The 27,201-nt window shown below is 60.4% G+C and overlaps 1 protein-coding gene across 5 annotated transcripts; it reads right to left on the bottom strand.

Annotated features, from left to right (window-relative positions):
* Nucleotides 1-1,576: 1,576 nt before the first annotated feature.
* Nucleotides 1,577-24,945, bottom strand: L1CAM (L1 cell adhesion molecule). Of its 5 annotated transcripts, XM_061136375.1 has the most exons (30): nt 24,845-24,945; nt 22,340-22,460; nt 17,422-17,600; nt 15,685-15,848; nt 13,006-13,020; nt 12,383-12,488; nt 11,999-12,201; nt 10,890-11,012; nt 10,592-10,762; nt 10,051-10,162; nt 9,710-9,894; nt 9,440-9,571; nt 9,192-9,335; nt 8,486-8,597; nt 8,190-8,356; nt 7,919-8,075; nt 7,558-7,682; nt 7,316-7,426; nt 6,981-7,178; nt 6,727-6,797; nt 6,375-6,597; nt 5,681-5,796; nt 5,277-5,478; nt 5,055-5,177; nt 4,786-4,959; nt 4,581-4,700; nt 4,319-4,474; nt 3,689-3,823; nt 3,422-3,494; nt 1,577-2,906 (listed from the first exon to the last, which is right to left on the bottom strand). In XM_061136375.1, the coding sequence occupies exons 4-30, from the start codon at nt 15,758-15,760 to the stop codon at nt 2,675-2,677; spliced, it is 3,762 nt and encodes a 1,253-aa protein (XP_060992358.1). In that variant the 5' UTR covers nt 15,761-15,848; nt 17,422-17,600; nt 22,340-22,460; nt 24,845-24,945; the 3' UTR covers nt 1,577-2,674. The 5 variants fall into 5 exon arrangements, with proteins under 5 accessions (XP_060992358.1, XP_060992356.1, XP_060992359.1 ...); XM_061136373.1 differs by lacking the exon at nt 17,422-17,600; XM_061136376.1 differs by lacking the exon at nt 22,340-22,460 and having other exon boundaries at nt 24,845-24,893.
* Nucleotides 24,946-27,201: the final 2,256 nt, after the last annotated feature.

Here is a 27,201-nt window from a genome sequence, read left to right as displayed (position 1 = left end):
ACAGCCAGAGCTTGGAAACAACCCAAGTGTCCACCAACAGGCACATGGATGTGTAAACTGTGGTACATCTGCACCATTCCCCAGCAGGGCATGGGAGGGAAGATGCCATAAGCGGGGCTGTGTCTGGAACAAGTAGTGGGTAGGGGCATATAGGGCTTTCTGTGTTGCCAGTGTTGTGAGTGGTGGATTCAAAAGTGTCAACTTCAGTTGAGCACTTTATGTCATGCATGCTAAGTCCCAGTGATGACATTTTGGGGGGATGTTAGGGCAGTGAAATTACTCTGTATGATACCATACATTTGTCCAAATCCACAGAACAAACAACACTGAGAGTGAACGCTAATGGCAGCTGTGGACTTCAGTTAATGCTAACAAATCATTTTGGATCATCAGTTGCAAGAGATGGAAGAGGGGAATAAAGAGGAAAACTGGTGAGGAACTGAAATATACACAGAAATTCTCTACTCGCCACTCAATGTTTCTGTAAACCTAAAATTGTTCTAGAAAACAAAGTCTGTAATTTTTTTTTCTTTTTTTTTTTTTACCATCCAGAGAGGCAGCCCAGGGTTGACATGGCAGCTCCATCTCACCAGGACCCTGGGCTCTTTCTATGTTGCTGCTCTGTCATCATCAACAGCCAACTTCCACTCTCCCAGGCTGGCCAGGAGATGGAGCCAGGCAGGGAAAGACACACTGTGCTTCTTTCAGGGCACAGCCCCGCACTTCCGTCCCAGTGGCCCCACCTAGGTGCAAAGGAGTCTGGGAAATGCATCTTCAGCTGAGTGAAGACATTCTATTGTTACAAGAACAAGAAGACATGTTTTGGGGCCAAGATGCAGATGCTGTTTTAGGTGGAGATTTAAGAGGGGATGATTAGGGTAGACAAGTCTTGAGGGGTGATCCATTAATAGGAGCAGAATAGCAGGGCAAGAGCCACAGAGGCATGTAGTGTTACTAGCTGGTGTTTTTAGGGATGAAAGGTGGTTATTGCATGTTTGCTCCCGGAACTAACCAACAGGAGCCAAAAATGAGAGATGCAGAAAAGACAAGGAAGATACAGCAAGAGAATAATCCTTGATGAGTCGCAGTGGGGTGGGACCTGGGACCTGGGTGGAGAGGGCGACCTCGGATTTCAGCTCACCTCACTGAGGGTTCTGGGCTGGGGCTGGATTTTTCTGGAGGGGGCAGATTTGATGGTGAGAATGGGGGCAAAGATGCCTTCTACTGGTGTTTTGTAGTGACTCAGCTAAAGAGGACAGACACCAAGACCTCTGCTGAGCATGGGAGTAGGGCAAAGAGACGCAGATCAGCAGGACTGGCTGGCCGTCTGTACCAGCGGGTCCACTTGAGGTCTCTGTCATTCATATGAGGGGGGTTTTTACTGCCTGGGAGGGCCAGGCAGCCCAGGGCGCTCTACCCCCCAGGGCCTGAAGCTGCAGGAACAAGGTGCCCAACAGTGGTTGAGAGCCCAGATTGCCCCTGGAAGTCCAGTGGGTTAAGGGGAACAGGCCAGGTGGAACCACAGTGCGGGACCCGGTGCTGGGTAAAATGACAAGAGCGCCTCTTTGTTTCCAGGTTTTTATTTGCCTTTTATAATTCTGATATTTATGTACATATATATATATACTTCTGTTTTTTGTAAAGGGCTCATTGACAGACCAAGCAAAGGCATTCGGGGCGATGGTGGCTGCTGGGAGAACCGATCTTTCCTTTTTTTTTTTTTTTTTTTGTCTGTTTTTCTTTTTTCCTGGGATGGGATCATCAAAGCTAATTGCTAGAAAACCTAGAAACCACCTAGAGACTCAGACATCTGCCTACACACTAGTGGCATATGGGGAAAGGGTGAGAGCACAAACTTGCAAAGTCGCGGTGTATTTACATTTCCAAGGTGGGGGCGGGGCGGGGCTGGGGGGGATCGCTGAGCAAGGGGCTGAACAAGTTCAGACTGGGGTTGGGGGCATGGGTTGGTAAGGGGTCCTGGGGCCAGGGGAGGAGGTGGGCCTGGGCAGGGACAGCGGAGCCCACTTGGATGTTGTGTGGTGGGCACCGAAGGCAGCGTGTGTCTGGAACTCCTGAAAGCCAGCTGCAGGGTGGGGTGGGCCAAGTTGACACAGGCAGTCGGGGAGGGGGACTCTGGTCTGTTTAGATGGCCCCCTCTGTACCCGTGGCCAGCTTGTTCAGTTCCCATCCCAGTTGGAGCAGAGATGGCCGAGAAGATGGGGCAGATGGCGGGGACACCGACTTTGGTCCCCTGTCCCAGTCTGACTGGCCAACGAGTGGCTGGGGCTGGAGGTGCCAACCCTGGTCCTGGGGAGAGCCCCTCCACAGCAGTGCCTGCCTCCTCGCCCCAACCACAGCCTCACCCTGCCCAAAGGCCGGCAAGGCAGCACCTGAAAACTCCTGGCATGTGAGTGGCCCCCGAGCTGGAGTGAAAAAGCAGTGTGTGCCCAAGAAGCAGAGCAGCTGGGTTTTGGCAATCAAGTGGGGACCAGGGAGTCAGAAGGGGGCATTGAGGCAGCGAGATACCCTCCTCGGCCCCCCAACTCACTGGAGAGAAGGACGGGCCTCAGTCCCAGGGTCAGGGACCCAGCACAGGTCTCGGGCTGGGCCATCGTGGTGACCTCTGACAGCCCCGCAACCTGGGCGGTGCTCTGCCTGGCCTGGCCGGACCCCGCTACTCCAGGGTCCCGGCAGGGTTGACGGGGGATGCGGCCCCAGAGCTATCGTTGCCCCCTGCTGCCTCCTTCTCCTTCTTTCCGCTGTACTGGCCGATGAAGGAGCCATCCTCATTGAACTGGACGTCCACGCTGCCTCCGTAGTCAGCCAGGCTGTCATCACTGCCCAGGGGCTTGATGTCTCCGTTGAGTGATGGCTGGCTGCTGCCAAAGGCCTTCTCCTCGTTGTCACTGCAAGGGGAGGGCGGGGACCATGGGAGATGACCCGATGGTACCCAGCAGGAGCAGGCAGCCTCTGGCCTGAGATGGTAGGCCTGGGTTCGACCCCCCTTCTGTGTGTTCTGAGCACACTGGGGACAAGGCCCTCACTCTGGACACGTGCAGCTTACATGCCTGCACCCTGGGGGTGTGGGGGCGCCCGTCTCCAGACGGGCTGAGCAGGGGTGCCCATCCAGCCCGTCCCTGGAGACAGGGACAGGGACAGGGAGGCTTGGGAGCTGAGTGTCAGTGTTGTTGGCTGGTCCCTGAACCAGGAACCTGTAGGATCGGGCGGCATGGGGAGTGCACTGGCCTGGCACAAAGCACCCACAGGAGGGTCCCTGCCCCCCGAGTGTGACAGCCCAGCCTTACCTCTCCAGGGACCTGCCATCAACCCCGCAGCACAAAGGAGAGACAAAGAGATGCAGTCACACACACAAAGCGTGCCGCTGGGCGGCCTGGGGGCATGGGCTCCACCCCCAGCTCACCTGTACTCGCCGAAGGTTTCGTCCTTCATGGGCCGGGCCTCCGAGTCCACCTGGGTGTCCTCCTTGTCCTTCACTGCAGACACAGAACAGGCCCAGCTGCTCACCCTGCCCCATCACCCAGCCCGGCCCCAGGCACATGGGCCCAGTCCTTCGCACACTCAACGCCGACAACTCCCCTCGGGCCACCTGCCCGCCGCCCCCAGCACGCCCATGCTGTCTTGCCCGGGCTCAGGGACCGAGTGAGGGGGGGGCACGGCCGGGATGTACCCGAGTACTTGCCACCCTTGCTGCGCTTAATGAAGCACAGGATGAGTAAGACAAGAAGCAGGACGACGATGGCGCTGACAAAGCCAATGAACCAGCCCTCGGTGGCAAAGCCAGTGGGAGGCAGTCTCACTCGGCCTGGGGAGGGGAGAGGAGGCAGGAGACTGAGGCCAAGGCCAGGGTTGAATGCGGGGGGCCCCCAGGGGCATTGCAGTTGCAGGACCTGAGCCTGCCCCATCAGTCCCCGGCCTTGGGCAAGGGCCTCCCTCTAAGCCTCTGGCTCTGTCCCCTGCCAACCCCCAACCCTGCCAAGCCCCCATGCCAGGGACCCCCCACGCCAGGGACTTCACAAGAGCAGCTGAGGATGTCTGAGGACTTCAGACAGCCGGAGGGAGGGGTGAGCTGATCGGGGAAGGGAAAGTCGGGGGGCCCTCTGGGGGAACAGGGAGGAAGACCTTCAGTAGAAACGGCTTCCCTGGCAATAGGACCAGTGGAGGATATGAAAAAAAAGGGCTATTTTCAGGGACCCAGTCTTTTCTCCATCATGGGCTTAGGGGCACAGAGGTTCTGGCGGGGCAGTGGGCAGTCCAGGGATGGAGGGAAGCTGACTAGGCCTGCCCACGGCCCCCGCACCAGTGCCGTTGGTCTTCACCGCCATCTGGTGCAGGAGCACCTGCTCCTTGAGCAGCTGGATCTCATAGTCAGTGTCAGGCTGAAGGTCCCACTGCGTGTAGGAGCTCTGGTTATAGCTGACGTATTGTGGTGGGAGACGAGCCACCAGCTTCTCATCTGTAGGGGGCGAGGGCAATCCGACTGAGCAGGGAGGGCCTGGCAGCACCCTGGGTCCATGCCAGCCCCAGCCCCTCTGGGCCCTGAACCCCCTTTTGAGGCTCACCCCCCAGGGCTTTGAACCAGATCTGGAACCCGAAGTTGCACTGGCCCTCCTTGGGGACCCAGGAGACCACGCTGTAATTCTCGCCAGCCATGGCGGAGATGTTGCCAAAGTCCGGCGTCCCTGGTGATGGAGAGAAGGGTCACGGGACCTGGAGGCCGCCCCAAGGCCTGCCCTCGCCGCCTGCTTGGAGCCCCCGCCAGCTCACCGGATAAGGCCATGGTGCCTCCTTCCCGCACGATCGCCTCCCCCGGGCCCTCCTTCGTGGTGGCCTGCAGCTGGAATCGGTACCGCAAGCGGGGGCTGAGATTGGTCAGGTTGTGTGTCCGCAGCTCAGGGTCCGGAAGGTCAAAGGACAACTGCTCCTTGCTCCCGTCGTTCACTGCGAGGACAGGTGAGCAGTGGGCTTTGGCCCCCAGTGCGGCCCACTCCCCGGCTCCCCCCTCCACCCCCTGGCCGGGCCCACAACACACGTACGAGGTTGGTAGGAGAGCACGTAGCCAGTGAGCACGCCGTTATGGCTGAGCGGAGGCTGCCAGTGCAGCAGCAGGCTGGTGTCCGACTGGCACTCCAGGTGCAACGACTCGGGGTGTCCAGGCACTGCAGGGCACAGAGACCAGTGGCAAGTCCTTGCCCCGGTCACCCCAGGTGGGAAGGGATGGGGGGCGTGGAGGCAGGGGTGCAGGGCACAGAGCTCACCTCCCTCAGGGGTGTTGAAGGTCACCCTACTGGCAGGCCCCAGTCCCCGCCCATTAAAGGCCTGAACCTCCAGCTGGTAGGAGCTGTAGGGCCGCAGGCCTCCCAGGATGGCACTGGTGGCATTGGCTGGCACCACCACGTGGCCTTTGTGGACATGCCTCTTGCTGTGCCTCCTCTGACTGCCTTCCCACCAGTATGTCACCTGCAGGTGGATAGGAGACCCCAGAAGGACAGAAAGGGTCTGGCAGTGACCCAGGTCGGGGTAGGGTGGGGTGAGAAGCATGTGTTCCTCACGGCCCTCCCAAGAGAGCAGCTGGCAGAAACCCAGCCCCAGTCCTGTCACTCCTGGTCGCCCCACCCATCACCCCAGGGATTTCTCCAGCCCCCACACGATGGACTCTTACATTGTATCCCCGGAGGTGGCCCTTGACCAGGGCTGGGTCCACAGACTGCCACCTGACCAGCACAGTGCTCGAATTGAGGGCCTCAACGGGTTCCAGCAGAGGGCTTGCCTCGGGGTCTGCAAAGGGCCGGTGACATGGATGAGGCCAGCCCAGGACTCCGCCCACCCACAGCAGGAAGATGGATTTGGATGTGATGTGACAGGTGGGCAGTTTAATGAGCAAGGGCATTCTCATGGTCTCAGGGTCTCTCCTCAAAGAGAGAGAAAATAGTAACTGTGACAGAGGAACTAGAAAAGATCTCGACTGCATAATCAAACTAAACATTTGGTCATGTTCTAGATTCGAGGCAAGGGAAGAAGCAGGATAAGTGGACGCCATGTGGGAGATCCTGACTTGGACCATGGACTGCAGTAAAGAGAGTCCTGGGTCCCACACTGGGGGTATCGGCTGCCATCAAAACAGACAGTTAAGTTATAGATGCCAACTTATGGATGGGTAGTGTCTTTCTGGATTTGCGAGACAGCTCTTCAGTTATGTAAGCAAATAGCCTTACTCTTAGGGAATGCACTATATTAAGAGGTAGGAGCTGGCACTGGGCCGGATCCCTGAGTGGGGGGCAGAGAGTGGGCCAGGGAGGCACATGCGGGCTCCACCCCACCCCCCCGCATATGGGCAGGGCCAACCTGATACTCACAGTCCTCCCCAGAGTAGCCGATGGTGATCTGGGGCTCGGGGCCCTTGCCCTGGCTGTTGACGGCCTGGACTTTGATCTCATACGGCACAAAAGTAGATGTATTGGACACCACCAGGAAGGGGTCACTGACTATCTGTTCCTGCCAGGCCCCCTGCATCTTCTGGGGGCGCCACTGCACTCGATACTGAATCTGGGGGGCATTCCAGTCCATCCACCGTAGCGGCTAGAGGGGGAGAGCAAAAAAAAAGCTCCTAAGGTCCCTGGTCCTTAGGACAGCCAGGTTTTTGAGGGGGTAGCAAACCCCTGAGTCCTGATCTGAGGTCCAGGGGTGAGCTCGGCCCAGGGCTCTCACCTTCCAAGTGATGACCATGTTGTTGGTCTCGTTTCCTTCCCCCTTCACGTCCATGGGGTTCTTCTCCGGGGCTGCAAAGTAATGTGGACACATCAATGCTGTGGGCGCCCACTAAGGCCATGAAGGCCGAAGACCAAGAAAGAAATGACCTGTTGTGACCCTGGACGTCAGGAGGCAGCCGCCGCCCCAGGAGAACCCCTGGCAGTAAGGGAGCTTGGGCACTGTCCCTTTTCCTGACTTTCCCTGGTGCTCACCTGCCTCCGGCGTGACCACAGTCTCAGAGGCCGGGCTGGGCTCCCCAGGGCCGTATTTGTTGATGGCAGTGACTCGAAAGGTATAGTGGACATAAGGCGACAGCTTGAGGGTGGTGGAGGTCTGGTTCCCGGGCACCTTGCCCAGGCTGTACCACTTCTCGGGCGCCATCTCCTTGTCCTCAAATTCAATGTCATACTCTGCCAAGAAGTGAACCGGTGGTGGAGTCATTGGTGGGTGGCAAGTCAGGGGGGCGTGCAAAGTCTGACTCTCCTGGAGGAAGGGACAGGGAGCCAGGTGGGAGGGCGAACAGAGTACCATACTGCTGTCTTCTTACTCTCAATGGGGGCATTGTGGTCATCAGCCGGGCTCCAAGACAGGCGCACCTGGCTCTGCTTCAGCAGGTGGCGATCAGACAGCTCCAGCTGGGGCACGGGTCCGGGGCTCCCTAGGGGCCACAGGAGTTGGATCTCTGGCCCACTCACAACCAAGCTGGCCCACTTCCCCTGCGACGGATGCCTGGGCTCTCATGTCTCCCTCGCCTCTGCGCCATGAGGTGGATACCCTCTGGGGACTCACCCACCACCAGCAGCTCTGCCCGGCTCTCCACCATGTCCAGCTTGGTACTGGCCACACAGCTGTAGTTGCCCTGGTCGCTGTAGTCCAGGCTGTGGATGACCAGGCGCTCCTCTTCTATGAAGTACCTGGTGGGGGTGGGGGGTGGGGGCACACTTGTCCTTCCAGCCCCCCCAGGGGACCCACGACTCCCTGCCCCCCCCCACATGCCACTCCTCCCTCCTCCCTCTCCTGCCAGATCCTCCCGCTCAACACCGGGTCACGCCCCTGCCCCCATGGATGAAGCCAGGAGGTCTGGGCATCCTGCTTTTCCCCCTCTCCGCCCCCCGCATCTGCCAAGGCCAGGTTAGGGCTGGGCCCGCACTTGTCACTGTCCCCCAGCTCCTGCAGGTCGAGAGCATCCCTGCGCCAGGTGGTGCTGTGCTGCAGGGAGGGGTCAAAGGAGGCCCGGCACGTGAACATCACTCGGGAGCCTCTCTTCTCGATTGCACTGCGGGGCCCCTGCATGATCCGAGTGGCATCTGAGGATGAGGATGAGAAGGGGAAGGTCATTCCAGGGTCCCCCAGAGACCCTGACCCTCCCTCAGGGAGGGGCTGCTAGCTACAATCAGCAGCAGCAGGGAGGGGCATCGGACCTTTGACCTGCAGGTTAGCCACAATGGTCATGTTGCTTTGGTCGTTAGCAGCCTGGCAGAAGTAGTGCCCAGTGTCATTGGCCTGGAGGTCTCGGATGCCCAGGGTCCCGTTGGCATAGGGGAAGAAGCGCTCATCCTGCAGCACTGTCTTTCCGTCCCTGTCCAGCCTGGGACAAGCAAGGAAGGCCTCACTCAGACCCCAGTGGGCTGGGACCCCTGGCCCTCCCTGTTTGCCTGGTCTGGAAGATGGCTTCCAGGTGTCCCCCACCCCCTGCCACCAGGGTCAGGGCACGCACCATTGGACACTGGGCACAGGGGCTCCGAAGGCCTTGCACAGAAGGTAGGCGGTGCTGCCCTGGACTGCCATGTATGTCTCATTGTCTGGGGTCAGGATCTTGGCCGGCAGCTCTGAGCGAGGAGCAGTCATGGGAGACAGGGCCGAACTCAGGGCTTGGCGAGCACCCACATGCAGTCAGCAGGCAGACGCAGGGATCACCAGGGCAGCTTCTCCCAGGAGAGCTGGCAGCCTCTGGAAGCTGACAGTGACTCCACCAGGCCCCGTGAGCCCTGCCCATCTTGCTTCCCTGCGCCCGGCTACAGCCCCTGCCAGGCTGAGCCTCTCTTGGCCTCTTGTCTCAGTCTCCCACGTGCTATCAATTATGTGAGGTTCCCCCCCACCCGCTGACAGCCTGCCTCTTCCTGAAAGCTCTCTGGGTCTCCCCAAGCCCACCTTCCCCGAGGCTTGGGGACAGAAGCATCCTGGCCAGGGTGAGCCTCTGCTCAGGGACCAGGCTCAGGGGCTGCTTTTTCGTCTGGAAATACCAGCAAGACCCTGCCCCGCTGTTGGCAGGATGGGCGGGAGACGTGGGGAAGGCTCCAGACAGGAGCAGGGCAGCCACTGCACACAGACCAGCTGGTGGCTGAGTCGGCCTGGTGGCCTTGCCCGGGGCAGGGCTACAGGGATGGACCAGGGGGCTCTAAGGCAAGGTGGCTGACACTCACCCACAACATAGATGTAGGCATTGGCCAGCAGGAGCCCGTGGCGGTTGCGGGCCTCACACTGGGTCACCATAGTGTCACTGGGCTGCAGGTTGCTCAGGACCAGGGCTCCATGGTGGATCCGGTACTTCTGGTCCTTGCCCAGCTCTGTGTGGACGGCAGATGGGCCGTGGGCCCGGGGCAGGGAAGTGAGTCACTACCCCCTGGGCCCCCCAGCTTCGCTCCCCATCACTGCTCAAAGCCCTGCTTACCCTCCACAGGGATCCCATTGATTCTCCAGGTGACCTCCGGTTGGGGCCTGCCCTGCACTTGACATTCCAGGCGGGCAGTCTCCCCTGGCCCGTACAGATGGCTCTGGGGCTTGTGTAGCCAGTATGGTGCAGCTGCAAGGAAGGGGAGAACCGATCTGAGCTCACAGCAGGCGGCCAGCTCCCGGGCCGGCCCTGACTCTGCCCACCCCCACTCCCCGTGACTATGGGCATGGCATTCTGGCTGCCTGAATGCCCGCAGTGGCGCCATACCCTCCACGGTGACGTAGTAGGCGTGGCGGTCACTGCCCAGCGAGTTCTCAGCCAGGCAGCGGTACTCGCCGTCGTCCTCCTCGACCACGTTCAGCAACTGCAGCGTCTTGTTGTGGTTCTGGTAGGTGACCCGGTCGGCTGGCATGGGGCCGCTTGGGCGCAGCCACTTGATGGTGGGCGTGGGGCTGCCCAGGGCCACCGCACACAGAGGCCAAGGGAGACAGCAGAGAGGAGAGAGGACCCGGCAGCTCAGCCCTGCCCCATGGCAGAGGCTCCGCCCACACCCCGCCCCACAAGAGGCTCCACCCGTGCCCCGCACCTCCCAGGGGACCCAGACTCACAAGCCCTCAGCGATGCACTCCAAGACTAAGGGCTGCCCCTGCAGAGCCACCAGGTGGCTGCTGGAGTTGGTGGGGAAGAGCAGGCGTGGTTTTCTGTCCATCATGCTGTTGGCTGTGAGGAGACAGCGAGCAGCATGGCACACTCTTCCACCCCCACCCACGATGTTCCCAGGCTGGGTGACTCTGGACACCCCAGGGAGCCCTCCGAGCCTCAGTTTCATCATCGTCTTTTTCTTTTTTTTTAGTTCTACCAGTTTATTGCTACCAGCCTATCTCCCTCCACCCTCATGCACACATACTCAGTCATGTAACCCCATGGACTGCAGCCCGCCAGGCTCCTCTGTCCATGGACTTTTCCAGGCAAGAATACTGGAGTGGGTTGCCATTTCCTTCTCTTCGTCTTCTTAAAGAGAGGGCCCCATCTCTGCCCTCAACACCCAGGGAAGGCGTGTGGGGCATGCTGTCTTCAAAGAAGACTGATGGGATGCACCATGAGGGTAGGAGAAGAGTAGGGCAGTGTATCAGAGCCTTTGGGACTCACTGGCTTTGACCCGGAGGTCAATGGGTTCCTTTTGAATGATGGTTCGAGTGCCAGGGAAGTGGGCGTGGCAGATGTAGTCTGAGTGGTTGTCTGAGGTGAGCACGTTGGCAAAGTAGAGGTTGCCATTCTGGCCCATGGTCACCCGCTCATCCTGTTTGATGTGCAAGATCTCTGTGGGCGGGAGGGGGGGTGGGGGGAAGGAAGGAGGCAGAGGTCAGAGGTAAGGAGCCCTCCTCTGGGAACATACACCCACTGACCCGTCCCCTGCCCCTGGCGGCAGCCCCTCATGGGCACCCACTGCTGTTCATCCAGTAGATCCGGAGCGGCTCTGCACTGGGGGGCGGGTGGCAAGGGAGAATCACCGACTCCCCTTCCTCGACCTCAACAGGTTTCACTGTCTCCTTTGGCCACTTGGGGGTACCTGGAAGGGACAGAGAGGCTGGCCCCGTGGAGTCTCCAGTCTCTTCCTGGTGAAGGCAGGGCAGAGGGAGAGGAGGAGGGCTACCCAAGGACGCAGGTTGGTGAGGCAGCACATGAGGGAGGCAGAGGACTCTGGATCCTCTCTGGGCTCAAGGCCAAGACCAGCGCAGTGTGGAGATGAGAGGATGGGCCAGAGGCCAGATGGCCATGAAGGGTTAACTCTCTACAACTCTCAGCTCCCACCAGGAGGAAGGGATGAGGGCGGGTGGGGGAAGGCTGAGGTGCAGCGATGGGGGGAGGGGAGCCGTGGTGGGATGCTGGAGTCACAGCCCCTTCCATCATCCTGACACAGAAACCATGGCAACGGTTCCCAAGGTAACTGGAGGGGCAGAGGAAAAGAGACGAGTGCAAGCTCGGGAGGCAGAAAGCTCACAGAGGAGGATGGAATGCTGGGGGGGGGGGGGGAAACCCCAGGGAGAGGGCGACACAGATAAAGACAGAGGCAGACAGCGGTAAGAAGGGAAGCCAGAGGGGTCAGGTGAGAGGTGCACAATGGAGGGGAGAGGAGACACAGTGATGGAGGGGACGTGGGAGGAGATGACCGGAGGGTGGTGGACAGCAGACAGCAACTCAGGGATGGATGGGGTAGAAGCCGAAGCCCAGGCTTAGAAAGGCTCAGTCCTGCCCTCCTTCAGTCAACAAGCCCTCCCAGGGCACCCCCCAGGCAGCAAGCCCCAAGGCCAAGAAGGGCAAAGCACAGAAGAGAGGGAAGGGGGGATGGAGCTGACCAGAAAGAGTGGCAAAAGAACAGGGCGAGGAGGGAAGAGGTGGCTGCGGGCCAGCAGGGTGCCCGGTCCCTTGGTACTCTTAACAACCAGCTGAGAGAGCTCGGCTTTCAGGTTGGAGCCTCACATGTGCTCGGCGGATCGGTTTTGGGGACCTGCTCACGTGCCCCAGACCCTCCCCGGTCCCCACAGCACCTCGCACCCTCAGCCATGAGCTGGATCTCATGGGACATGGCAGTGCCCAGCTTGTTGCTGGCAAAGCAGCGATAGGTGCCCTGGAAGCTCTGGGCGAAGTTGCTGCTGTTGCCCGTGATGCTGAAGGAGCCAGAATGGGGCGCCTGGTTCACAGTCACGCCCAGTTCCTCCCTGGGTTTGAAGAGGATGCCATCCCGAGTCCAGCGAAACCTGTAGGGCAGAAAAAGGCTCAGAGGAGGCCTGAAGCCGGGCAGCTGGGCCAGGGGCTGGGCCAGGGTGACGACCCTGACTGGCGAGGGATGCCCAGGAGGGGGAAGGCCCCGGGGACCACAAGGGCTTGGGGGTCAAGTCAGTGGTCAGCCCCAGGGCTTAGAAGGTGATGGTCACTCACTTCACTTCGGGTTTGCCACTGGCCTCACACTTGAGGCTGACGTCATCTGTGGGGAAGACGACCACACGCCGGGGAGACTGCTCCGTGATGATGGGGGGTTCCATCACTGGGGCGGGAGGGGGGACAGATGTGGTGAGCACTTCAGCCCTCACCCTTGTCCCGTGGGGACAGAAGCCGGGTCTGGAGCCTGACAGGCCACATGGCCATGGGGTTTCGGGGTGGGGAGAAGCAAGTTGAGCCCAAAGCATCTGGGCAAAGGTGGATGGGACCAGAACAGAGAGAGGATGGCACCAAAAGTTACAGAGAAAGAAACCAGAAGAGAGAGAAGAAGCCAAACAGAAAGACAAAGCATGTGAAAGAAAGAAAAGAGAGACAGGGGAAGTCAAAGACAGAGGCACCAACCAGGGCAAACCCCTCACGGGGGGCGAGAGGAGGACCAGAGGGAAGGGTGGACCACCAGAGACAGGTGGAGAGCCAGGGAGGAAACCCACCTGCTGGAGACAGAACAAGGCCGCCCCCCTCAGGTGCCACAGGACCCAAGAACCAGCAAAGACTGCAGCCTGCATGAGGCACAAGGCATACAGGGCCTCCTGGGAAACATTTCCACCCTCCCCCCAACTTACCATGGTGTCCTTCATCTGAGAGATCCATGCAGCAAGGGAGAGAATGAGAGAAAGGCTGACAAGTCTCCCGATGACTTGGGCAGAAAGAAGTACAGAAAACCCTGGGGGAGGGGGAGGCTGGGAGAGGGTGTAAGAAGGGGACACACGCCACGCTACAGCTATGGCAAGGTCAAGACCTCCAGGACACAGCCTGATCACCAGTCCTGGGCTCGGGCAATGGCCAGGGCCAGTAGGCCTCAGCTCCAGCGGCAGGGAGAAAGAAATCTGTGACTTTAACAAAGACTGCGCTGTGGCCAGATCCTTGCCTCCTCCTGGCAGGGCCTGCAGAACTGACCCCCCGCCCTCCACCCAGGATGCCTCGGGAGCCAGAGAGGCAGACAGCCCGCCTATAGCAGCCAGGGCACACTCCCCTGCTCCAGCTCGTATCCCTCCTAATCCAATTAGCACAGCTCAGTGTTTTCAATTACCCGGGACCCAGCCTTCGGAGCCCAGCGGCCCCCTCTCCTCCAAATCCTCCCCAAGGCCCTGCTGAATCTGAGTTTCCAGGGCCTGCCAGTCTGGCACCAGGCTTCAATTTTTCCCCTTCCTTCCTCCCAGCCTGCCGCCAAGCTCCCTGGAGCTGAGGCCGGGGCTTCTGCCCCCAGTGCCACCAGGCTTCAGCAGAGCACTGGCCAGGGTGGCTGACAGCAGTGGGCTGCCTCTGAAAGCTTTTGTTTCTGCGGAAAACCTCAGTGTAGGGGCCCCCAGGAGAGAGGATGGGGCTCCCTGGGGACACTGCAGAGAGGGTTCTGTGCTGGGGAGGGGCCAGTGAAGGCAGCCTGAGAGGCAGAGACAGTGAGAGGGACCACAGGATGGGGCAAGCGGGGAAGGAGACAAAGGGGCCTGGAGCGGCCGGGGAGGGAGAGAGCTGGAGGAGAGCTTCCAACCGGGAGGCACTAGGTTGCTTGCCATGTTGCATCAGGGTCAATAACAAGTGCCAGTCAGTGCCCAGGGCCCCCTTAGACCCGCTGTGGGTCTCCGATGCCCCTCCACACACAGGCATAGCAGGGTAAGGCCTGAAGGCTGCTGGGGGGAGATGAAGAGGGAGGCAGACAAGCACATGTGTGGGAATGTGCTAAAATATGAGTCTGGGCACACGTGGGCATGCCCCAGGCAGTGCTGCAGTGACGTTGTGAGCATCTGCCCGTGTGCCTCTATACGGACGTGTCTGGCCAGAGCACCTCAGGAGGCTGTGAGTGCCTGCCTGCATTTACTGTACGACTCTGTGGCCTACCCGCTCCTGTGTTCATGTGGGTGGCTGTGTTCCTTTGTACCTCAGCCTCTCACTTGTGTGTGCCTGTGTGCCCCCGTGTGTCCTCTTGCGGGGGGTCTCTGTGCCTGGCTAGATACAGGTGGCTGGTCCGTGTGCTTCTGCAGCTGGGGTAGGGTTTCGGGTGTGACTGCCTGGAGCTCCATGTGTATATCTAGGGAGACAGCCCCAACCTTTCTTCCCATCAGACCCTCCCCACCTCCTGCAAACCCTCAAGGCCCCTCAATGTCAGGGGCCAGTCATGGTCACCTCTCTCAGCCCCTGACCCATTCCTGGCTTGGACAGTCTCCCCCAGCCTCAGCACACAGCTCATCTCTCAGTGATGCTGGCCTCCAACAGGTGCAGGCTCAGAGACAAAGGTGGAAAGGTGAGGGGGAAAGCTACTGGAGCAAACAAGGAGCAGATTTAAGATACACAAATGCTACCACGTCAACTGTCCCTCACACAAGCCCCAAAGCCGCTTATAGCAGTGTGTTTATACCTCCTTCTCACACTCAGGAGAAAACACCCACAGTAACATACGGTCCACACACAGGTACTCACAGGCCCATATGACTCACTAGTACAATCCAATGTCAACAGTCAAATACCTACAGAGCTTCACAAATGTGACCAGTAAGAAGCGGTTAGAGTGACTCACAAACTTACCTACACAGAACATCAAAATCACACTCGGGAATATCCCCATTTAGTCAATGTATCACCCTACTTAGTCAATGTATCACACCACACACATCTAAAAATATATCCAGACAAATTACACGGTCTGTCCAGCTCGAAAGCATACACAAATACTCGCGTTCAGTCACAGCCCTGTAGTCACCCTCCCCAGGAACCCCCCTCAAAAGGATTACTCCAACAGCCCCACCTCCAACCCCCCACTAAGCAACTACATATCACATTTTAAGGATCCAGAAGGCTGCTGGATCTTCGCAAGGGGTCTTTTCCTGTCTCAGTTCACGGAAAGGGCTACCAAGGGCCCCAGATAGGATTACTCAAGTCAGAAGCTGGAGTGAGGCTTGGTCTAGCTAGCTGAGGACATTCTCGCGCTTGCCCCATCCTTGGCGGGGTGGGGCCGGCACTGAGGCCCGAGGGGGCGGGTCAGGCGCCAGGCCCGCTGTCCGTGGTGCTGAAACAGCACCCTCCCTCCCGCGTCTCTGGTCCCTGTCCGTGGTACTGATATAGCCCGAGTCTTCTACCCTGTACTTTACAGGGGGGGATCCAAAGTCCGGGTACCTCTTGCGCACTCCGGGTCCCCAGGAAGGGAAGGGCGGGGGGTCTGGAACCCAGAGAAAGTGAGGAAGCAGAAAATAAAGAAAAGCCCAGCGCGGCAGAGAAGGGAGGCGCCGCGGCGCCCTCCGATTACTCACATTCCTCGGGGATCTGGATGAGCACGCAAGGGCTGCAGAGGAGGAGAGGCCACAAGTACCGCAGCGCCATGGCCATCTTCCCGGCGGCGCCGGCGGCTCGGCGCGGCAAAGCCGGCCGGGCTCGGCTAAAGCTCAGGCCGGAGGGAAGGGTGGCTGGTGGGTGGCTGCGGGAGGGAGCCGAGGGTGGGGGGAATGCGAGAGGGGAGGAAGGGAAGGGCAAGGTAAGGGAGGAGAGAGAACGGACGGATGTTAGTGACTAACATCTGGGCGAGCCTGGGCTCCTGGCCCCGCCCCCGGCCCCGCCCCCTCCACTCTTCCCTCCCCCTACCCCCCCATTTTGAAGAAGAAAACCTGGAAGAGACCAGCAGAGTCTGGGCCTCCAGTTCGCCTTTCATTCCCTTCCTAATGGCCGTGCCTCCTTCACCAGCTGCCTCTCCGGCACCACCAACTTGTTGCCCCATCCGCTCCCCTGGGCCTGGCACAGGCTTCTCTGTGCCCGTCCTCCTGATGTGTGACTCAAGGGCCCATAAGCAGGGGCCTGTGGGCATGAGTGTGGATGTGGGTGTGCAGTAGCTGTGTGGCTATGTGCATACATGCAGGAGGACAAGTCCCTCTTCTCTGGAACCGGGAGGCACTCATGAGTGGGTGTGTGTATGACTGCAGGCACGCAAAAGTATAGGCGTTTGCTCCTGCGCATCTGTGTCTCTGGGGCATGACTCCTGTCTGCTATCTCTGTGTGCACACACAGCATGCATGCACACATATGTAGAGAAGAACCCTTGTCACAGTCTCATTGCTGGGGGTTTCGGAACCAACTGATCCCTGGGTGCTGTTCAGACCTAAAAACCTGGTGGGGGACAGGGAGACTTGGGAAGTGGGAACAGGACAAGAAGAGAAGGGAACCAAGAAGGCTGCATTTCATAGAACAGGTTGAGGAAAAAAGAAGAAAGAAGGGGAAAGGAAGCCTGCCCTCAAGAAGTGGCAGGAGAGAGTCGAGGAAAGCACCTCTCAGCTGTCCCTCGGGCTCCTAGGGGGTCAACAGAGGCAACTGTGGCCTCCCCCCTTCCAGATGCTGCAAGCCAGGCTCAGAGCAGGGCTCAGGAAAAGCTCTAGGACAGCATTTCTTACATCTAGAGTGTCTTCCGGGCCCACCGTCTGGATTTTATTTTCTGAGTCTTCAGGGCTCAACTGATAGATGTGTCCACCCCAAGCCCAAGTCTGCCAGCTATATGCACAGGCCACCTCTGCATGCAAGAAGCCCCAGTGACCGAGGGCCCAGTGGAGGGCGCTTCTCTGCCAACGATGAGAAAAAGAGACACTCCCAAGAAGAGAGTTGTGACCCCCAAACAGGAAGAGGTGTGAGAAAAAGACAAAAGTAAAAGTGACCCAGAGCTCGGGGGCTGGAGCCTGGACGTCATGCCTGAGCTCACCAAGTCCATCCCAGGCAAACTCCCTCCCAGCCAGGACCTGATCAAAATGGGGACCAGCCTCATCCAGAAGGCTGGAGCAGTGGGTGGGGAGGCCTGGAATGCCATGCCAAGACATTCAGACTCAGTCAATCAGGAGGCAGCCAGAAGCCACAACTTGGTTGTGTAGAAGGTGACCCAAGAAGCATGGTGAATTCAGCAGACTGCCCCGGGACCCGGCAGGCAAAATGGACAGTAGCGAATAGCTGTCAGCCTAGAGCTCTCAGACTCCCAGACCCAAAGCTGGAGGGGGAGGCGGGGAAGGAAGCACCTGGATGGGTCAACATGGGCAGGCTGATGGCCGAGAGAGTGACCAGGAGAGTAAGGAAGTGGCAATGGCTCGGTCACTTCCTGAGGGCAAGAGCCAAACTGGGTCCCAGAAAGGAGGAGGTCCACCAAGTCAACGCAAGCCGGGTGGGCCTCACGCAGCCTTGGCCTCAGCTTCAAGGCCTGTAGGAAGCAGTAGGAGACTCAGATCAGAGGGCAGGCAATCAAACAGCCGCCTTGGGAGCTCTGAGTGCTCTGGTCTTCAGAGGGGGAGGGGAGGGAGACAAGCAAGAATCTTCAACGCCATCCTTCTGGCCTGTGAGGCTGGAGCACTCCCTTTTGCTGGAAAGAGGATGGCTGCTTGTCCCCAGAATGGGGTTTGGCATGTGTACTCTGGTGTATATGCAGGGGATACAGGATAGCCCCAATCCCCATGGGCTCCACTCACTGCCCCATCCTGACACCCCACAGTCTCACATTCAACCTCTTTTAGTCTCCTGGTCTTTGCCACCCAGCTCACCACCTTCCCAGGCCCCCGGAGTCCAGGCAGGAGCCAGAAGTTGGGGACGCCCCTGACAGCTGTGGCTGGGTCTCTGATCTCTCCCCATTCCTTAGGCAATTACAGAGCAAGCAGCTCAGGTTGTCAGTGCAGCAGGCCCCCCACCCCCTATCAGCACCTCCAGGGGCAAAGGAGGCGGGGGAGTGTTCCACAAGCTGGTGTACAGATGGAGCCAAGGCCATGTCTGCAAAGGCAGGGGGGGCGGGTGGCGCTGGGGGGCAGGCTGGGGAAGACTGAAAGGTGACAGACAGGGCGAGAAAGAGGCAGGAGGGAACAGGAGAGACAGAGCAGGAGGGCTGGGGGGGGCAGGGAATGGGAGACAAAGACAGATGCTGGACCACCACAGTAACCCACGTGGAGAAACCCAGAAACAGAGACCCGGGCAGCGGGGAAAGGGAGAGGAGAAGGGCGAGGAGCACAAAGGACGAGACAAAAAGCAAAAAGCAACTGATGAGAAATGGCCGAAAGAGCAAGATGAGTGAGGGGTGTGTATGTGCGTGTGCACTCGAGTGTGTGTGCCCAGGCGCAGCACCTTTTCCACATCCTTGTAGACAGGGGTATGCCAGGCAAGGGCCGGAGTTGGGGGGGGAGAGGAGATGGACCCGAGTCACAGGAATGGGGCTTCTTGGGCTCGGAGGTCAGGCTGGATGGTGGAGAGACCAACAGAAGGCAGAGACAAACAAAGCCTGCAACAACAGATACAGAGCGGCAGGGCCCTGGCCACTTGTGGCCGTAGGATGGGGGGCGGTTACAGATGAAACAAGCTGCTGCTGGCAGACCCTTAGGAAGCAGGTGGGGAGTCCCACAAGGGAGGAGGGACAAGCACTCAGAGGACCTCCCTCCAAGATTTCTGCTGGCATTCAGCGAGCTGCCCCAGGGCAGAGGGGGTGCCCATGCATCCACGGCCCAGCTCAACAGGGGCAGGCAGGGAGGGAGAAAGGGCGTGGCAGGCTCCGAGGTGCAAGAGCCAGCAGGGAGCACCTCAGTGAGACCCTGGAGGAGCCCCACACCGGCCACAGCCCGAATCCTCAGGCCAATCCTCTCCTCTGGCCTCCATCCTCTAAGTGGGGACAGGGCGGGGTGGTGGGGGGGCACACTTGGGAGGTCGTGAAGCCAGGCTGAGATCTGGGAGGGCTGCTTTTCTCCTTGCACACACTCTGGGAACCTCCTAGCTGGCCTCCTCCCAGCCCCTTCCCATGGACAGAAATTCCCCTGCCACAGGAAGGTGCCCCCGCTGGTCTGTTCCGAGCAGGGGGCAGGGCTGGGGGCTCAGCCTGGGTATATAAGATAGTCCAGAGTGGCAGTGCCAGGGCCATGATCTGGTAGGCCTGAAGGGGCGCTTGGGGCCACCTACATCTGGGCTGTCTGCTCAGCAGGGCTGGTGGGGAATCTTCCAGGCTGTCGGTGGGTATACAAATGGGGTGGGGTGGGTGTCACCTCCACCCCAGGCACTGTGTTTCTTTAAGGCTCCTCCTCACCCTCCCCACCAGGCTGTGGCTGGCGGGTTTCCATGGAGATGGGAGCCAGCTCCCTCCACTGGCAAAGATGGGGGAAGAAGGGAGGAAAGCTTGCCGCAACCTAATGGGTAATTTAGATACTACAGAAAAGAGGCTCCTGGGTGGGAGCCCCCACAGGTACCGTGGTAGGGGGGTGGGGGGGCGGCCAGAAGTCTTAGAGGAAGCTGCTGAGTCCCAGCCTCGCCCCACCCTCAGGGAGAGCACGCCCTCAGCCCCTACAAGGCTGCGGTCTCCAAGGCAACGCCAGCTCACCTGTAATGGACCATTCTCCTTACAGGGTAAGGAAGGGGTGGGGCAGAGGTTAACCCTTTGTGGGAGAGAGGGGAGAGCGGACGGTCTCCAATGAGAAAGGAAGGGGGGTGGAAATCTCCCCAACGGCAGTTGGACATTCCCACCTTTCCTATTTTATTAACTGAATTTGTGGCCAGCACGTCCCACATGCCAGGAACGCTTCTAAATAGCCTTACATGCATCACTCATTGAATCCCGAAAATGACCCTGGGGGAGCAGTACTATCATTATCTCCATTGTATACATTGAGGAAACTGAGGTTCAGAGAACCGGAGCACCATGCTCACCAGGTATGGGGTTCTAGATGCCATGGAGGCCCCCAAAGCCGCCAAAGACGACTCCAGGGGGATCAGCTTGCCTCTGGGCGTCTCAGGCATCCTTGTGTGTACACCTGCCTGCGTTCACAGAGGGTCAGGGGCCTGGACAGGGATGCACTCCAAGCCAGCCTGCCCCCTGGGGAAGGGCCTATTTGCTAGGCAGATGGCAGGCAAATGTGGGCAACCGGGAGGGAATTCTTGGGAGCAGGCCATGCGGAAGTAGAAGGCGACCCACATCCCGTCTCAGCACAGAGCAGAAACCACCCTACCCCTCAACCCCTCCCCCCCCCCACCCAGGACTCTGCACAAGAGAAGGCAGACAGCTCTTGGTTTCTGGCTCCTCTCTTCCTGGCCATGCAGAACCTTGGGATGCTCTGACCCCTTTCTGTAAACCAAAGGCTCCAGGGCCCCTCTCACAAAGACCTGGCTACCTAGAGGGCCCCTCTTTCCAGATTCAGCTCAGGGGTGGCATGGACTCCCTTCCTGGGCAGCAGAGAGGTTCCCAGGATGTGTGGCCAGTTGGGAAAACTGATGCCCACGGCCTAAAAATGGGGCCCCCTCATCCCCTTTAAGCCCTCCCTCTAGGTCTGGAAAGTGGGCTCAGGATAAGGTCGCAAGCCCGCATCCTGAGAAATGAACCTGGCACCAGAAGGGGGCTGGGGGCTTTGGGGACCGGGCAAGAGAGGGCGACATATATCTGCTCCAGGACCCCAGAGGAGAGAAGGTGGCAGGCCCTATGGGAGATGAAGGGTGCCCGGACAACGGGAGAGGCAGGAGGGGCCCGGCCCAAGGCCCACCCCGAGCTGCGCAGCCCCGCTGGCCCCGGGACACCTGGCCCAAGTGAGAAGGGGCCTCCTGGAAACAGCTCAGACACAGCCGGGCCTCTCTGGTTGCCTCAGGGCTCCCTGTTCCAAAGGGTTAAAGGGCAGAGGGGGCACCGGAAGCCTGGAGATGGACAATGGAGGCTCTGTTGTCCCCTGGGCCTCAGCATTCCTAAGGCATGAACGCAGGCGGCCAGGGGAGGGGCCAGAGGGCACCCCCCATCCCAAGCAGGAAGCCCCCACCGCACACAGGGAAACACACACACACACACACACACACACACATACATACACACACGGCCTCTGAAGCCACCACCAGCATCAGCCCCGCCCCTTCCTAGCACAGGATCCACGCGGCACAGGACAATCTGTGTGCACACACTCTCCCAAGCACAAGGAAACACACACACGGTTGCACACTTGCAATGAGATGGCTAATGCTCATGCATGCAAACAGGAATATGGGGAAGCCATGCACACACACACACACGCGCACACACACACACACAGAAAGCTGCCCTGGTGCAAACCTCCAGACCAGCTGCCTGGCTCTGAACACTTCCGAGGGAAGCCTGGCTCCTGGGACACACCAGAAGGGCAGGAAGGGCCAGGCCTAGGACACCGCAGCCCTCCTGCTCCTCTCAACCCGAGGTTGTCCCGGTTGGCCCTACTAGGTTGAGGGCCAGAGGCTGGCAGTGGCTGCCCCGTTGCAGGGGAGAGGGTGGGTCTGCAACCCCCTCCCCCAGCTCTGTGACCTGGGGAGAACATGGCGGGGGGTGGGGACGTAGGCCCAGGCCTCGGGTGGGGGGCACTGGACAAAGAAAAGCTAGAAAGACCAGCAGTCCATCCAGACCCTCCCCTGCATAGGAACTCACCACCCTCCGGCCCCTCCCGCTCGCAGACCACAGCCTCTAGGAAGCCACAAAGATCCTGTTGATGTCTGGGGAGAAGGTGGGCCAGCCTCTGCTGACTGCCCCCAGTCCTTGGCTGGCGGCCACCAGGTGCCCCCCGCCCCCGCCCTGGCCACCCTGCAGGTCAGACAAAGCTCCACGGGAGGCCGGGGCCCAACCCAGTGGACGCAGGCTAGGAGGTGGTCACTCTGAGATGGGAGACAGACAAAAGGGGAAATGGGGAGACAAGGGACAAGGGTGTGTGGGGACCAAAGAGAGGGGGACAGTGGCGTGCCCCCCCCACAGCGATGGGGCAGGAAGCGAGCAGAGGGAGGAGGAAGCTAACAGGTGGGGGGTGAGGGTATAAGGAGGCAGCTGAGAGCAGGGTGGGGGGGAGCATCCAGTAATGGCCAGGTCAGAGCTAGCAGGAGGGAGAAAACTGGTGGGGGGTGTAAGGCCCCACCCAGGGACCTCAACCCAGCCTTCCCAATTAGGGGAGGAGGAACAGGGCCAAGCCAGCAGCCCACCTGGGACCCTAGAGCGGGGGTTCAGATCCTTTCTCTCCCTCACGGTCCACATCCCAGGGTGGGGCACAGCTCTGGGGGGACAGCACTCTGGATGGCCACTGATGCCATGTGGCGGGGGTGCCTGGTGGAAGAGGGAAGTGGGCTCCGTTATTCCATTCTCCCCCAGAACAGACCCCTGCTCAGCCCAGGGCACCCCCTGGGAAGCTGCTCCCACCCACTCCTGTGTCACCCCCAAGAAGGGGTTGGAGAAAGGCTTCCATCGCACCTTCGCCCTGGCTCGCCAGGGCAGGCACGGCAAGGCTGCTTGCCCCCTGGACAGAAAGAGTGTCCCAGGAGACATTCTGTCCATCAAGAGGGGCACCAGGGACAGTCTGCCTTGAAAGGGACCTTGCAGATGAAGGGGTCCACACCCCACGTGACAGCCAAGAATGCCATGATTCAGAGGGGAAAGGGCAGAAGGGCCTGCGTCTCTGGGCCATGCAATGGCGGGTGTGGCACAGGGGCGCCTCCCCAGCTGGCCTCGCCCAAGTGCGTGCCATGGAAGCTACCCACCCTGGCACAGGAAGAGGCTGATGGGGGCACACAGCCTGGGCACGTCTGCCCACTGGAGTAGGCCCAGGACAAGGCCCTGCCTCAATTCTTGTCTCCTCTTACCCTGTGGGGAGTCACAAAGGAAAACAGAAAACCCATCTGGAGACAAAGAAGGTGCGGGTCCAGTGTGTCCCTGGCTTTTCCATGGGCAGCCCTGAACCTGGCACAGGCAGGCACCCAGCAGGGCATGCTGCCCCGTGAATGACTGCGCGCCCTGTGGGCCCTGGAGCTCCTGAGCTGGGAGGAGCTCCTGACTGCCCGGTGGCAGGGGGCTGGGCGCTGGGGGAGGAGACTCTTGGGAGTGGTTTGTAACCAAGCAGGGAGACTGAGGCTGGGGTGTGCTGAGCGGGGGTCTCTCTCTGTGATCAGATCCCCAAAGATCCCTAATTTCTTTTGTTCTTTTTTTATTTTTTGTATATTTCAAGCCCAGCACAATAAGATGTATTACTTTGGGGATCACACACACACACATGAAGAGAAAGAGACACACATGAAAAGAAAGGATGTAGCAAAGACAAACATCAGGTGGAGGGGTGTCGCAACCTCAGCACTGATAAGGGCTTGCCATGTGGCCATAGATTAGCCAAGAGCCCCCCACGAGAGCTAAGGAGCCCATGGGTGCACCTGTGGGTGTTGCATGGAGGCCCTGTGATTGGCCAAGCTGGGCTGAGCCCCATCACCTGCAGCAAGGCGTTGGTCAGAGGCGAGAGGCCCCCCCACCCCACCCCAGCCACCCCACAGGGGACCAGGAAGGTGGGACTCGGAGGCACTTCATGGGAGGGAAGCGTTACTGGCTTATTCACCCTCAGGGCCACGTGAGTCAGCAGAGATGGCACCGGGTTGCCCAGAAGCCCCTGCTCTCTGGGTGGAGTTAACTGGAAGTAGGGCACCTCCTTGGAAGGGGGTGTCAGGCCCCCCACTTCTTGGGGGGGGGGGGCGGATGGCCCTGGGCATGTCAACCAAGAGTCTCCCAAAATTTACCCTAGGAAGCGGCAAGAGGAAATGCCATCTCCTCCCATAACTAGACAGCCAGAAGGAAGATGGCCATGGGCACAAGCCCTGCAGTGGGCAGGGCCGAGTCACGACTAGACCAACGCGGCCCCCTCTTCCTGCACCTCCCCTACCTGATGGGCCACAGTCTACATCCATGTGCCCAGTGGCACCCTAGTGGGTGTCCAGGCCCACCTCACTTGGGGTGCCCTCTTTGGGTCCCGAGAGCCTGCAGAACCTGCGGGCTCCAAGGCGGGAGACTCTGGTCTTTGGCACAAGGGGGGAGGGGAACCCTGGGGAGGCCAGGTTGGGGTTTAGAAACCAGGAGAACAAAGCCCCCCCTCTCCTACCTTGGGGCAGAGAGCAGGGCAGCGCCCAGCCCAGTTCCCTCCCCTGCCCCCCCACTGCTGGGCGGCCTTGTCCAACCTGCCCCCCAAGCACACAGGGAAGCTTAATATTCCACCAAACAGGATCCTGAACGGGGGAAGGGGGGCAGCCACGCCCAGGGCCACACCCCACGGCGGCTGATGGGGACGCGTGGGTGGGGGTCCCTGGGTCCCACCCCTCTTGCCTTCTCACCCGCGCGCGCACACCCGGCGAGACGTGTCAACTTCGGCCCCCCATCGGCCCGCACCGACCCTGCCCGACTCCCCCCGGAGAGTCGGCATTGGGGGCGCCGCCCAGGTAGTCTTCACCTGTCGGGGATGCTCCTTCCCTGCCCCGCTGCGCTCTGCGGGGCCCGGAGCTGAGCGCCCGGCCAGGGTGGAGCTCTGGCCGCTCCGCCGGTGGTCGCGGGCTGGTCCGGGTGGGGCACCCCGCTCTCGCCCACCCGCCTACCACTCCAACCCCTCCGGGAAGGGCTGGGACAGGAGGCTCGGGGCGCTGCCCGCGCGGCCCCTGCGAGGGCTGGCCTGGCCGCCTTACCTGCGCTGTGGCCGCCTCTCGGGCTGCCCGCCCAGCCTCCGCACGCGCCGGCCTCGGACCAGCCGCCCGAGCGAGACTGCGATGCTGATGCTGCGGCGGCTGAGGCGGCGGGGCGGGGGCGGGGGCGGGGCGGGGCGGGCGTGCGCGCGGGGAGGGGGCGGGGAGGGCGGGGGACGTGAGGGCGGGGGGAGTGAGATCACCTCCCCGCCGCCCGCCCCGCCCCGTCGTGCCCCTCGTCCCGGCGGGACCCGGAGACCGAGGCCAGCGCAGGCTGGGGAACCCCGTGACCCCCCCTCCGGAGCTCAGTGGCATCCCGGCCGCCGGGTCCCGCCGGACCCGCGCCCGTAGCCCTGGAGTCCCTGGCCTGGCGGCGCCCCGCAGCCGAACATCCACACCGCAGTGGAGGCCCTGGGCAGGAGTCTCGAGGCTGGGGCGCCCCCCGGATCGTGGTGCCGGGCGGCGGAGAGAGGAATCGGGGGTCGAGGTGGGGGAGAAAGAAATGCCCCCCAGACTCCACCCGGCCTTCGAGGGCGCTGGCGAGCGGCGGAGACCCACGCGCCAAGCGGGCTCGGCCGCGCCCTGGCTGGGGGATGTTTGGATGGCCCCCCGCCCCCCACCTCCAGCAGGATTCCCGAGTTTCTCAGCTCTTCCTGGAACCACTCCTAGCAGCTCTGTTCGCTAGGGCAGGGATCTCAGCTAGTCAGGGAGGCACAACGGGGCGCGCGCTCCTGAGCAGCACAGAGCTCCGGGAAGCGGGGCGCGTGGAGGTGGCTGAGAGGGACCCCCGTCGAGCTGCCATTACCCATTCCCAGAAGTACCCCCCCTCGCCCCGTCCCTTTTTCTGGAGTCTGATTTCTTTGTCCTGGGAAATGGCCTCATCCCGACCTCTCCCGGTGGCCCAGCCCTTCCCTTCCCTGGAAAGTCCCCGGGGACCATCCCCTCCCCAGCGCCCCCCACCAGTGCTGGCGGCCGTGACCTCCGAGGCCAGGAGGAGGGCAGAGCTATTCCGGAGCCAGCCGAGCCCAGCCGCAGGGCAAGGAAGGCCTAGGGCCCAGATGGCAGATTGCGGCCCTGGTGGCCATGGTATTTTTATGGGCATGCCTGTGGCCCAGTGAAGCATACTCAGGCCCTCAGCTGGGCCTCCTGAGACCCTCTGAGTTGTGCAAGGGGCCCCCGTGGGAGGGGACCTCGATTCGCCATTCCATCCCACAGTCCTTGGAAGGGGAATCTTCGAGTGGTCCCACGTGCCCCCAGGGAAGGTTTGGATGCAAGGTTGCCAGGCGTCTTCAGAATCTTGAGTGAAGCGGGGGGGGGGGGGGGGGGGGGGGGGGGGGGGGGGGGGGGGGCTGGGGCAGGGAGAACCAAGGGAGCCAGGTGCAGGGTGTGTCCCAGGGCGGCCAGTGGCCCCCCACTCTTCGATTCCAACAGACACAGGGCAGGAGAGCTGCCTGGGCCTTTGTGCCACCCATCCGGCCCCTTCAGGAGCCGTGAGGAAGCTGGGGCTAGCGGGGGCACCAGGCCGGTAGGCTGGGAGCTGCGCGTGGAGGAAGCTGGGCAGAGGGCGGGCATGGGCGCCCAAGAGGGGGTATTTTCCATGAGGCACTGAGCTGCGGTTGGCTTCCTGCCGGCTCTGATCTGACCTCCGATAGGCCTGGCCTATGCCTTCACTCAGCACCCTCCCCCCCGCCAAGTTCCCAGCTCCAATTTCCACAAGTCTTTTAAGGACCCTAGGGTTCCATGCTTATCCCTGGGATGAGAATGACCACATTGAAGTAAGAAGGTGATAGAGCCATTTCGTGTGCTCCTGCTAAGCGCAGAGTCATGGGCTCAGTCTCCATTTCTCATACTATATTCATTACTATTCCACTACATCCCATTTACTGACCATTGCCTCAGACCTGCCACTGTTCTCAGCACATGTCGAGTCTTGGCACATTTACTTTTCACACCAACCAGTGAGGTCAACCATGAACCACATCAACCAGCTCAAGGAACGTGTCCAGGAAGCAAAGCTGGGAAGAGTGTCTTTGTCTCTTTAGCTCATTGTGTCCACAAGTTACCCCCCTCTCCAAGAGAGGGGCGCAAGGGGCAGGGGGGCAATCGAGCAACCAGGGGTGATGTATGGAGCAATTCGCCTGCATTCACCCACCTGTTCTTCAGCACATCACTCTATGTCAGCACCAGCATTACTCCCATTTCCCAGATGAAGAAACTGAGCTTCACACTGGTCAAGTGACTGACCCAAGATCACCCAGAAGGTGAATGGTAGAGCTGGGATTTGCACTTGCTTCTGTATGACTGCCATATGCAGAAATGGAGGAATAAGAGAGGACTCTGGGCTCCCCAGGGGAAGCATT

The sequence above is a fragment of the Dama dama genome, chromosome X (genome assembly GCF_033118175.1).
Source record: "Dama dama isolate Ldn47 chromosome X, ASM3311817v1, whole genome shotgun sequence".
NCBI lineage: Eukaryota > Metazoa > Chordata > Mammalia > Artiodactyla > Cervidae > Dama > Dama dama.
Note: the sequence above shows the minus strand (reverse complement) of the source record. Positions and strands in the feature narration are given on the sequence as shown.

Excerpts from the sequence above, each read along its gene's own strand:
- L1CAM (XM_061136375.1), bottom strand. The coding sequence starts at position 15,760 with ATGGCCATGGCGCTGCGGTACTTGTGGCCTCTCCTCCTCTGCAGCCCT. Across the intron at positions 8,076-8,189 it reads GGCTAACCTGCAGGTCAAAG|ATGCCACTCGGATCATGCAG; the intron begins GTCCGATGCCCC and ends CCTCATCCTCAG. Across the intron at positions 5,797-6,374 it reads CGGCTACTCTGGGGAGGACT|ACCCCGAGGCAAGCCCTCTG; the intron begins GTGAGTATCAGG and ends GGCCCTTTGCAG.